Source organism: Ruditapes philippinarum, unplaced genomic scaffold (assembly GCF_026571515.1).
Source record: "Ruditapes philippinarum isolate M1 unplaced genomic scaffold, ASM2657151v2 ctg51_1_1_1_1, whole genome shotgun sequence".
NCBI lineage: Eukaryota > Metazoa > Mollusca > Bivalvia > Venerida > Veneridae > Ruditapes > Ruditapes philippinarum.
In genome coordinates, this window is record NW_026866950.1 from 290,247 (window position 1) to 302,315 (window position 12,069).

The 12,069-nt window shown below is 33.5% G+C and overlaps 2 protein-coding genes across 2 annotated transcripts; one reads left to right on the forward strand and one right to left on the reverse strand.

The window, feature by feature from the left end:
- Window positions 1-581: 581 nt before the first annotated feature.
- On the forward strand, window positions 582-7,027 carry LOC132734299 (elongation factor 2-like). The gene is given in 13 exon segments (XM_060721011.1): window positions 582-740; window positions 1,692-1,900; window positions 2,052-2,233; window positions 2,433-2,641; window positions 2,841-2,961; window positions 2,964-3,073; window positions 3,423-3,675; window positions 3,911-4,112; window positions 4,321-4,579; window positions 4,822-4,926; window positions 5,224-5,367; window positions 5,659-5,868; window positions 6,214-7,027. Coding segments are annotated over 13 exon segments (2,517 nt in total). The 5' UTR covers window positions 582-737; the 3' UTR covers window positions 6,724-7,027.
- A 1,241-nt stretch (window positions 7,028-8,268) lies between these two features.
- Window positions 8,269-11,926, reverse strand: LOC132734301 (uncharacterized). Its single transcript, XM_060721012.1, has 2 exons — window positions 11,855-11,926; window positions 8,269-9,678 (listed from the first exon to the last, which is right to left on the reverse strand). Exon 2 carries the CDS (start codon window positions 9,676-9,678, stop codon window positions 8,479-8,481), a length of 1,200 nt encoding a protein of 399 aa, XP_060576995.1. The 5' UTR covers window positions 11,855-11,926; the 3' UTR covers window positions 8,269-8,478.
- Between the last annotated feature and the right edge of the window lie 143 nt (window positions 11,927-12,069).

Here is a 12,069-nt window from a genome sequence, read left to right on the forward strand (position 1 = left end):
CTGGATTCGAACCCACAGCGGTGAGGGGCAAGTGGTTTGAAGTCAACGACCTTAACCACTCGGCCACGGCGTGTATAGAACATCTATTTAAAAAAACTGTCCATTATATATTTCATTACATACAAACGAATAAATATTTATTTTAGTTTAAACAATATTTATTTCCAGAATTTACAAAACATAAATATACATTACAACCAGAAGACATTGTATAATAAGAAACATGTAAGACTGAAGATATAACTTAATGATATACAATGCTAAAGAAATTATTAACTTAATTAAATTCGGAAGAAGATTTTTATGTAATATAAATATATATTTAAAATCTGCATTAGTTACCCCTTGTACATAAATATTTCGTAACGTATATGCAATGTATAAATAAATAAATTCAATTTTTTTCCAATATTTAGATCATTCGCAACTTTCCGGTATACTCGAAAACACGAATACATATCCGTGAAAGCTCGGGTGGAAGGGGAATAACCGCAATAGAAGAATTGCACAACCAAATGAAATCTATTTATGGTTATTCGGTCATGTGACTAATTTAAGCGCGTATTTCGCAACAGCGTTATTATAGAAGTATAAATACGGTAGTCAACTGTCGAGCGGGTACACAGAAATGTGAGCCACCGAACTGTCAAGTACAGTTGGATTATCCGAGAGGCTTCAAGCCTTAGATATATTATAGCAGGCCGAGTTACCTTAGAGGAGATATTAAACAGAATAAAATGGTATGTATGAATTTAGCAGGTTATGCATTCTTTTCTCTTTCTTATTTTTTTTATTTATTTATTTATTTATTTATTTATTTTGAAAACGAACGCATATTTCTTTTTATATCAATAAGCAATTATTCATATAATGTCAACGTTATCATGAACGTGGTTATCCTCTACCACTGCAACCCTCCCTACTTGCAATGATCAATATATCGAATTTGTTAAACATATATCTTATTACAACGAGTGACCTCAGTAATGTATAAGTATGAAATAAAGAATTGAACGATTTTTTTCTATTCTATTCCAGTCTGTTACTGTTTTTAGATTTCTTTCTCCTTTAAAAAGAAATATAAATTGCCCTACAATGTTTTCAACCTGTTCTATATATTTGGTTGAATGTTCATTATGTAGAGGAACGTTTGTGATCTGTGATCCGGAAAAAAATATAGAAAAATGTTGATCAATAAATGCCGCTCGTAATAATTGTTTACTAATTAAAAATGCCGCACAATTATATTGATCAATTAGTTTGTAAACAAATGCTGACTAGACCCGCACCAAAGCGTTGTATCTACCATTATTATTTATGTACATAAATAAATGTGTACACGTGTATGAAATAATATAATACAAACTTAATTTTAACCTTTTAATCTAATATGTGCACGTTTGGCTAAATCTAACTAAAGTTTGATGTAACAGCTTACATTTTTAAGATTTGGTTAAATTAGTCCTGATGTCTGCGAGTTCGAGTCCTAGAATTGGCATACGTTTTGTGTGTAGATTTTGATTGGCAACATTTTATTTGTAAATGATATTACATTGTATTTGTATTATCTGTTTTAAATCATATGTGCGAGGATTAAAAAAAAATGGGTAAAGAAACTACTCTTTTACATTATACCCTAGAAGATTCGTTAGTTGGTTGCCTACCATAAAACATATCTTATTTTTTTAAAGGTGAACATAGAGAACATGCGACGCACGATGGGTCAGCGTGGCAATATCCGCAACATGGCGGTCATTGCGCACGTGGATCACGGAAAGACAACGCTGACGGACGCTCTCCTTGCACGTGCCGGGATCATTTCCATGGACCAGGCTGGGGACAAGAAAGCTACTCATACTCGCAAGGATGAACAGACTAAAGGGATCACCATTAAATCTACGTAAGTTAATATTGCTTTCTAAAAACAATGTAACAATTTGTACTTTCGATATTATGTAATGCATGCATATGCAAATAAAAATTGTTTGTCACTTTTATAGTTATTAACCTTTTACCCTTTTAAAGTTTAAAACATTTAAATATCATTTCAGGACCGTGTCGATGCACTATGAGCTTGATGTCCCAACTGGACCCGTCACCGAGGAGGTCCCGGAGGGTAGGTCTCTTGTAGTCAATCTCATTGACTCCCCCGGGCACGTAGATTTCTCCTCTGAGGTGACGGCGGCACTGCGTATTGCCGACGGGGCAATGGTTGTTGTGGATTGTATTGAAGGTAAGTTACTGGCTTCCATCTACTGAAGTATGTGTTTTGAAAGACGAATTTAAGCTCGCGCTCATTTCTCTCCCTCTTTATTTTTAAGGATAATTGTGCAAAATAGTACTTGAAAATGTTTTAATTTTTCAATTAATCTTTCAATTATAAATTTTGTTCACGTAATGAAACTTATGTTTATGTTCCATTTGCCTGACAGGTGTCTGCGTACAGACAGAGACGGTTTTGCGCCAAGCACTAACGGAGAGGATAAAGCCTGTCTTAATGATCAACAAAATGGACCGGGCAGTGTTCGAAGTACAGCTGACGAATGAAGAAATTTACCAGTCACTTTCCCGAACAATTGAGAACGCTAACGTTATTTTGGCAACGTATGGTGGAGAATGTGGTGTAATGGGGGACATCATGGTATGTATTGTTAATGTCTTCTCACATTTTTTTTCTTTTCTTAAGGAGATCTATTTAAAAATATACATATCTACATCACCTTTTTATTTATAAGCTCTAATTCGTCAATGCAGTCTTAAATTAATTAAATCATTACAATTAATTTAGTACATTGTAACAAAGGTTCTCACACTAATGGGTTCTTTTACCTTACTTTCAGCTGGATCCGGCCAAGGGAAACGTTGCATTCGGTTCCGGACTGCATGGCTGGGGCTTTAACCTCGACCAGTTTGCGCAGATGTATGCTGAAAAGTTTAAGATAAAGAAAGAGAAAATGATGAAAAACTGTGGGGAGATAATTTCTACAATTCGGAGGAGAAGAAATGGACGAAGGTTCCGTCAAAGGGCAGTGAAAGAGGATTCAGCAAGTTCGTCCTTGAACCCGTCATAAAGGTATACATTGCAGACGACAATGTTTGTTAAGACCATCACGTCCCATAAATGATAATCATATGTGATGTGTTTGTTTTGTTTTTGTTGCTGTTGTTAATGTTTTTGTTGTTGCTTTTTTCTTGTTGTTTTTTCTCATTAGTTGATTTTTTTTTACTGAGAAAAGGATATTGCAATTGCCGAGTGTGTCATATTCAAACTTAATTAAGATGGCTGAATTATAAATCAATATATCTAGATCATTTTATACCGTGAATTTTAGAACTTTGATTTACTTATGTTACCAAACAAATATATCAATGATTACCTAAATAAGTTCATACAATTATTGAACATTTTACACATTTTACAGGTATTACGTGATTGCAAAGAAAACCAGAAAGAGAGCGTAATTGCTATAACAAAGAAACTTGGCTTACATCTGACAAAAGACGATGTTGAACTTGAAGGAAAATCATTCATGAGATGCGTTATGAAGAAATGGCTGCCCGCAGCAGACGCCATGTTGCACATGATTGTTAACCATTTACCCTCACCAGAAGTAGCTCAACGCTACCGGACCGAGATATTATACGAAGGTCCTCTTGACGACCCGGCAGCCACAGGTAATACAATATTACTAAGTCGAAACGTTTCTTTAATATACTTTAATACATTTTCATGACAATACACTATTTATAGAATATGCTTTTTGCTTAAAAGATGTTTTAAGTTTGTTGATCAAATGAGATCCATATAATTACCTTTTTCAGAAATGCAATCTGGCCAATAATTTAAAAAAGCGTCTTTTAAAATTATTGAAATTTACTTAAATACTAAACGGTTGATATTCTATTTCAGGCATGAAGCAATGCGATCCCAATGGACCTCTCATGGTTTATGTATCCAAGATGGTTCCTTCATCGGACAAAGGAAGATTCTATGCCATAGCTCGTGTTTTCTCCGGTACCGCCGCAACGGGAATGAAAGTGCGAATAATGGGTCCCGATTATAAACCGGGAAACAAGATGCAGACGGACCTTTATGTCAAGAGTATCCAAAGGTGAGTTGTCAAAGAAGATAATTAGGATAAAAATAAACAATCAGGGATGTTTTTAAATCTCGGAGACAACAAAAATGTGATTTATGCCGCGCGTGAGGTTTTTCTAAACTTAAGTTCGTATTTTCTCAGTAGAACTAAATTGCTATGTTTCAATATTGCAAAAATTCCGACTGACACGGCATCATGTTGATTATCTCCTATTTTACAGAACACTTGTCATGATTGGCGGTAGTGTAATGTCAGTAGATGACGTCCCGGCAGGAAACATTTGTGGACTGGTAGGCATTGACAAGTATTTGGTTAAGACGGGAACGATTAGTACATACGAACAGGCGCACAACCTAAAGGTGATGAAGTTCTCGGTGAGCCCAGTTGTACGAGTAGCGGTAGATGTTGTCAATCCAGCACATCTGCCTAAACTGGTAGAAGGGATGAAGAGACTTTGTAAAGCTGACCCAATGGTGCAGGTAATTGAAAGCATTTGTTTCTATGACTTAAATTTATAAATTATCTTTGTCTAATTCATACTGCTTCTGCTCCCCCCTTAAATCTTTTAAAGTAAGATCAACAAAGCCATATAAACATCTTGTTACTTAAAGAAGTTGTTCTGAAAATCTGAATATCACTAAAGCCTTTAAAGGCCTGATATGGTATCGCTAATCATTGGATATTGATGTATAAGATCTATTTTATAGCTTTCATATTTCAGTGTTTAGTGGACAATGGTCAGCACATACTGCTTGGTGCAGGCGAGTTACATCTGGAGGTCTGTTTACAAGATCTAGAAGAAGAGCATGCAGGAGTTGCAATCAAGGTGAATCAAAATTTACATAAAGTAACAAAAAAATAATAATAAAAAATGTTAAGTACACTGTATATGGATGGACATGTGTTGTTACAAAAAGTACAATTATTTAGTTTCAGTACATATATCGTTCTTTTTTATATTGCCTTTTCATGCGTTTTCTGTATGTACATTGTATACATTCTCATTTTCTGTTCGAAACTGTTTTTGTTCTTTTATAGGACTACGAGTATATGTTGCAACCTATTATTAGCAAATAGTTTGTGTAACAGTGGAATAACATCGTCTTTGTTTTATTAATTTTAGAAATCTAAACCTCTTGTAAGTTACCAAGAGACTGTTAGTGAGCCGTCAGATCGTCTCTGTTTAGCTAAGTCGGGTAACAAGCTTTGTCGGTTATACATGACAGCTGAACCACTTCCGGCAGGTCTCGCAGACGACATAGAAAAAGTAGGTTTTCTGAGATTACAAGTTATGTAAATGTAGTGTTATCATTGTAAATTTGTGAAATTTTTATTGCTAGCTTGAAAAGCAGAAGTTTGTGCTTATATTTCAATTGTGCGATATAATGTTTTGCTTCAGAACTTCAAGTAAACGTATTTTTATCAACTTGGTGTTTTGGACCTTATTTTTATTTATATGCTCCAGGAAAGATGCGTTCAATTTTACATGTATATGTACGGATGTGTTCATTTATTATTATTATGATTCAGTAACAGTTTAACTGTTTGATTATTTCAGGGAACGATAAAAAGTACGGATGATGTTAAAGAGAGAAGCCGACGCCTTGTTGATTGTTATAACTTTGATCAGACTCAATCAAAGAAGATTTGGTGCTTCGGTCCTAACAGCTCGGGTCCCAATATGTTGGTAGACTGCAGCAAAGGTGTTCAGAATCTTCATGAGATTAAGGATACGGTTGTTGCCGGGTTCCAGTGGGCTTCATCAGAGGTATATTTTTAACTTTTTCATATCTATGTCCTTTTTACAGAAAACTGATTTAGTCACATTTGATACATTTATTAGTTACTATTCCAAATGACTTTTCAAATAATATATTTTTTAAAAGATATTTTTACAGAAATCTAATTGACTCACAAGTAAAACGTTAATTAGTTGATATTCCAAATGACTTTTCAAATAATATACATGTATATACAAAGAAACCTAATTGATTGACTCACAAGTTAAACATTAATTAGTTGATATTGCAAGTGACTTTTCAACTAGTTTTTGTTGTTGTTGATATTTTGTTCATTTTGTAAGGTGATTAAATGTCTTGAACATTTATTACAGGGTGTTTTGACAGAAAGTACGGTCAGAGGTGTCCGATTCAATTTCCAAGACGCTCACTTTAAAGGTGATTCGAGTCACCGAGGCGGTGCGCAGATAATCCCCGCCACACGGCGTGTCATGTTGGCATCCATGTTAACAGCGAAACCAAAGCTGTTTGAACCCGTCTATTTGGTGGATGTTGTGTGCCCAAAGACATGTCTGGGCTCTGCGATCAATCTTTTATCGCGGAAACGAGGCCAAATCGTCGACCAAAAAGTTCAAGAAGGAACACCTATGTGCACTATACAGGCATACATGCCCGTCAATGAGTCTTTTGGTTTCAATGGCGAATTACGTGGCGAGACTGGCGGCCAAGCTTTCCCGCAGTTTTTGTTCGACCATTGGCAACTTCTGCCTGGTGATCCATTAGACGCGTCATCTAAAGCCGGCGAGATCGTGGCTGATATACGTCAAAGGAAGGGTCTCAATGTTGAAATACCAGCTCTTGAAAACTTTTTGGACAAACTTTAAATACAACTATAAGAGTCAACTGTGTACTCAATTTTGCTTGAACTTTCGAATTTCGGATGCATCCAATTTTTTGTGTGATGCTAAAATATCTTTTTCACTCTTGTTTTAAAAATGATATTCACAAGTAAATTGGCACACATGTTTGACACACATGTTTTGATCATAATTGGTAGATCTACTGTTTTACAATCATTCTTATATTTCCAACAAAACGAGTACGGAATGTATGTATTAATGCAGTAGCTAAAGAAATAACATCTCTTAATTATTGCTTTATCAATAAATATACAGAACACAGAATAAAGAGTTTAGTTTTATTTCAAACATTATCCTCAAAATATGACAATGTTGCGTAGAGTTTATTTGGTCCCAACAGAGTTCAATTGATCTAAATTATTCAAGCACTGATGTGACCTCCCATTTCCAGAATTTTTATTCTCATTACAGCGGATGTGTAAGGATATAAAGCAATATCTTATGAAATATCTTTATAAAATTTAACAACAGTAAAATTATATCGGAAAATGTTTCAAATTTTACACCTCCCTTTTGCGCGTCAAGCCACTGAAAAAATTTAAGAAAAGTCAAAAGGTGTTAAAAAAAAAAGAGACGTATGTTAAATATCATACACATTTAAAATAGACAGGGAAATGTATAGGGTTTGTTAAAAGTAAAAGCAGGGTGAAATATTCTCAATATGGCTAACAGTCATATTGGACTGGTTAAGCTGGGCAATGAAACAATATTAGGGGTAAGTTGATGTGAATTCGTAGAAATCAGTCTGGACATATAGCTCATAATTTGGGCATGTTGTGAAGGTATCCCTGATGGGATGGGATAACATTCTATAGGGATGGCGACTTTAGCGTTAGTAATGTTTTACATTATGGAGAGCCTACAGCCTATATATTCTTCATAGTTTACTAGGTCAAACCCGCTCCACCACTAACATTATCAATTCTCGGTATCAAGTCATAACCAGAAAGCACCATAGAGAACTCAAATTAATCTTTAAAATACATGAAAAAATCCATTTTAATGATTTTTGTGTTACTAATCGATGGATTAGGCCAAAATCTGTGTTTCATACTACATTTTATCCTTTAAAAATTTATTATACAAATGTTCAGGAATATAGACTGGAGTACTTTCCGGTCCCGTTAAAAGGAATCCACCGAGTTTTTTTGACATGACAGGACTTGAAATATAAGATTTGTGTACCATTTGATGTAGGCCACAACCAGTAACTTGTCTGCAAATTTTCAAATCTTTCCCTCAATGCTTTTTGTTTTTCAGAAAAATTATTTTCGTTATTCAAAAAAGGAAAAGGTTGCAATGCTTTTCACTTAAAATGGGCAAGATCAATAATCCATTTCATTCTTAGTATATTTTTTCATTATTCTTTGCAGATTTCTCCTTTGTAAGAATTTATTTAAATCTATGTAAGAATTTCAAATTTTATGTTTTTAGGCTTTTGACCTCAGTGGAGCTCCTTTGAGATAAATGTACAATGTATTACAACTGATAAAATGAAAAATCAAGCCTCAAGTAATATTTTATTTATTGTTTTGCGTTATATTATATATTGTACCTTTAAGGACGATTCAACGAATCAACGTTGATAAAAAATACTTTTTTTTATTTGTCAAGTAAATTTTTTAATGTATTTCTAGTCCTTTTTTGTTCTTTTTTACGCGAGAGTAATGACACATTATTATGGTCTATTGTCAAAAAGGGTACAGAAACTGGGGAGTTTTAAAAATCCACTTTGTCGCAATTATTCCTATGTCGTAAATATAAACACCATCGGACAATTAGAGGATGCCATCTCATATCACATTTCCCATTCTTTGCCTCCTTCATTAGTTGCTCCCAAAACTGTCTTTGTAAAGAAATAGAATCCGGGAATGCTTTCATTACATCACTTTCACAAGATGACATCAATTCAGAAAGTTCTAATGAATGTTCTTTATCCTTTTTAACCCGCTCTTCTTCTTGCTTATATTTCTCCACTTTTCTTACAAGTCTGGCATTTTCCTTTTGTAAATCTTTAATTACGATTTTTTGTTCCTCGAGTTTCGACAACAATTGATTTCTGTCCATCTGAGAATGATTAGTTTTAGACTTTAAATACGTTTTTTGGGGTCTTGATTCTTTCTCCTTTCGTCTGTACTCCCTATCTCTTAAAACAGCACGTGTCCTGCTACAATGAATACATCTTTCACCCTTTGTGTAAAGGATTAAATCACAATCGAGAGACCTTATACTTGAGTAATATATCCCAAGTTTACTCTTAGCACCAAAGTCCTGCTCTAAATATGCAATTACACCATCTCCTGCAACACTTAGCTCAAAACCATTTGACAAAAGATTCACATATTCTGCTTCAGGGTTTCCAACACAGACATGAGAGGTTTTCAAGAACTTTAGAAATTTCATTACTGTGGCAACATCCAGATTTCCCTCAATGATTCCATCAAACACAGTATTACCTTTTGAGACTAGACGGTTATGTACATATAACTGCATTGTTAGATTTTTCTTAATAATAATACATAGTTTCATTGCACTGTAGTACATCTCAATAATCTTGATAACATCACCGCATTTTGTAATTATATATGGACTCTGAACAAGTTTTGTAAGTTCATGATACATATTTTCAAAATGATCAAATGTAACATCAACCATTTCAGCAACATCTGTGTCATCATGTACTGGTTTCACATCAGGTTCTTCGTTCTCACACTCCCTGTCCAGATGCCAATGTAAAGAGAAAAGTTCAGATGTATCCTCAAGGTTAACAGTCTCTATTATATGGTAATCATGATAAAAGTCTGAAGTGGATTTCTTTGGAACTGAACAGTACTCATGATCATAGCTGTCAACGACTTCCGTGACACTTTGCTCTTCTGCCTTTCTCTTAGCACGGAACCATCCTTTCTTTCGTGGCATCTGCAAATATAAAAATGTAAACTTCATATAAGTTTCTAAGTTTCTTTGCAAGTGTACTGCATGCAATATCATACATAAAAATTCTGATAAAGAAACATGACAGGTTCTCTAATTTGAAAATTTAGAGACTTTAGTCTTTATATGCCTTTTTTCAATTGTAATGCTTTTTAGAATGAGATATCATTTGGAAACTGTCTTCTCTTCTTTCTTTTTTTTTACAAAATTACAGAATTAGTAGTCGTCCAATCCAAACTTCACAAATATTTTATGATGTTACATCTATGTAATAACACACCTCTGCAGCTACAACAATAAAAAAACTTCATTAGGGGGGTGCCAGAGGAGAGATGTGCCCCTTATAAAGGGAGTTTGAAAGGGGGGTGGTAGCCCCCTCTCATCGCCAAGAAGATTTTGGACTTATGAGGGGCTAAAAATGACCTCAGGTTGATCATAAGGTAACATGTAACAAACGCTGAAAAGCCTTTGACTCTGTCTCAATCCATTGCGAAGTTGCAGCAATTTGAAATAATTTTTGATTGAAAAACTCAAAACAAAATACTGATTTTCTGCAATTTTGAGATGCCCCCTTGTTGGCATGGTTACAGGAAATTTATGGGTATGCCTAAAATACGAAAGCGAGATTTTTGACGAAAGTGAGCGAAAGTGATTTTTAGAATTTGAATTGTACTGTTTTAATAGAATTTTACAGTAAAATTGCTGTTTATAGACGTATATTATTAGCAACTTATTATATATATTATAATAAATAACCATAGTCATGCCATTTATTGGCCTAATTTATATATACAAGTTCAGCGATCTTCCTTTCTCTTGCATAGAAAAATACTTAAATTGAAAATGTACTAAATTTGCAGTTTGTGTATTATAAGAAATTAATATGATTTATTTTCTAATTTAATCATTTTGATGATTTATAGTTTTATACCACTTTTTTGCATAATTTCTATATACAATATCAGCGATCTTCCTTTCGCTTACATTGAAAAATACGAAAGTGACTTGTAAAATATCAAATATAGAGTTTGAATTGAAAATGTACTTAAATTGCAGTTTTTAAACGTATACATATTTTCAGAAATTAATAATTTGATATTTAACACTATATTTCAATTAAACTTAAAATTATATTTGATATTTTAGAGGTCACTTTCGTATTTTCTATGTGAGCGAAAGGAAGATTGCTGAACTTGTATATATTAAAATTATGTAGAAAAAATGGGGTAAAAATCATCATAATGATTATTTTTGAAAATAAATAATATTAATTTTTGATATTTATATATACGCCTGAAAAATGCAATATATGTATTAGTTTCAATTCAACGCTTTATTTCATATTTTACAAGTCACTTTTGTATTCTTCAATGTGAGCGCAAGGAAGATCTCAGAACTTGTGTATAGAAATTATTCAAACAAATGGTGATTAAATCATCATAATGATTATTTTTGAAAATAAATATTATATATTTCTGAAAATATACGTCTGCAAACTGCAATTTTAGTATTAATTTCAATTTAAACTCTATATGTAATATTTTACATGTCACTTTTGTATTTTCCAAAGTGAGCGAAAGGAAGGTCTCAGAACTTGTGTATAGAAATTGTGCAAATAAATGGCGATTAAATCATCATAGGGATTATTTTTGAAGAGAAATATTATAAGTTGCTAATAATATACGTCTACAAACAGAAAATTCACCGTAAAATTCTATTAAAACCGTACAATTCAAATTTTAAGTCACTTTCGCTCACTTCCGCTCACTTTCGTCAAAAATCTCACTTTCGTACTTTAGGCATACCGGAAATTTATGACTGTTCATGCCGTTACATAGGCAATGGTCCAGTCAACAATTGTACCAAGTTTGATTAGTATTGAAGCATTTTTTTATATTTTCATAGCAATTTGAACTTGTAACAGGAGGCTTTTCAATGAAATCAGTCAAATTTTACAAAATGCTCATGCAGTAATGGGTTATATGTAATTAGTTTGTCCGAAAGTGAACATCCGAAGATATCGTTATAATTTGTTTTGGGCTTGCACCTTTTATCATGTGCTAGAACAATTTGTAGCTTCAGATTGCCGTGGCCACAATTAAAAATGAACATGTAAGAATAATTTAAGCATTGCACAATATTGCTGTAACTTCTAAATTACCTTTACTATGAAATTATTTTCATTTCGTTCAAAGCGTTGATAATGACCGTGTATACGGTACTCCGGTATATACAACTAGAGACGGCCCACTTAACTTTCGTACTCTATATCCTATAGTAAATCCATCACATCATTCTAAGACTAAATTCTGAACACAGCATATCCCGTACAGGCATTTGGTGGCTAAAACTTTCAACAACAATACTACCCAACTA

Bases quoted from the DNA above. Each gene is read 5' to 3' on its own strand.
- LOC132734301 (XM_060721012.1), bottom strand. From the start codon at position 9,678: ATGCCACGAAAGAAAGGATGGTTCCGTGCTAAGAGAAAGGCAGAAGAG.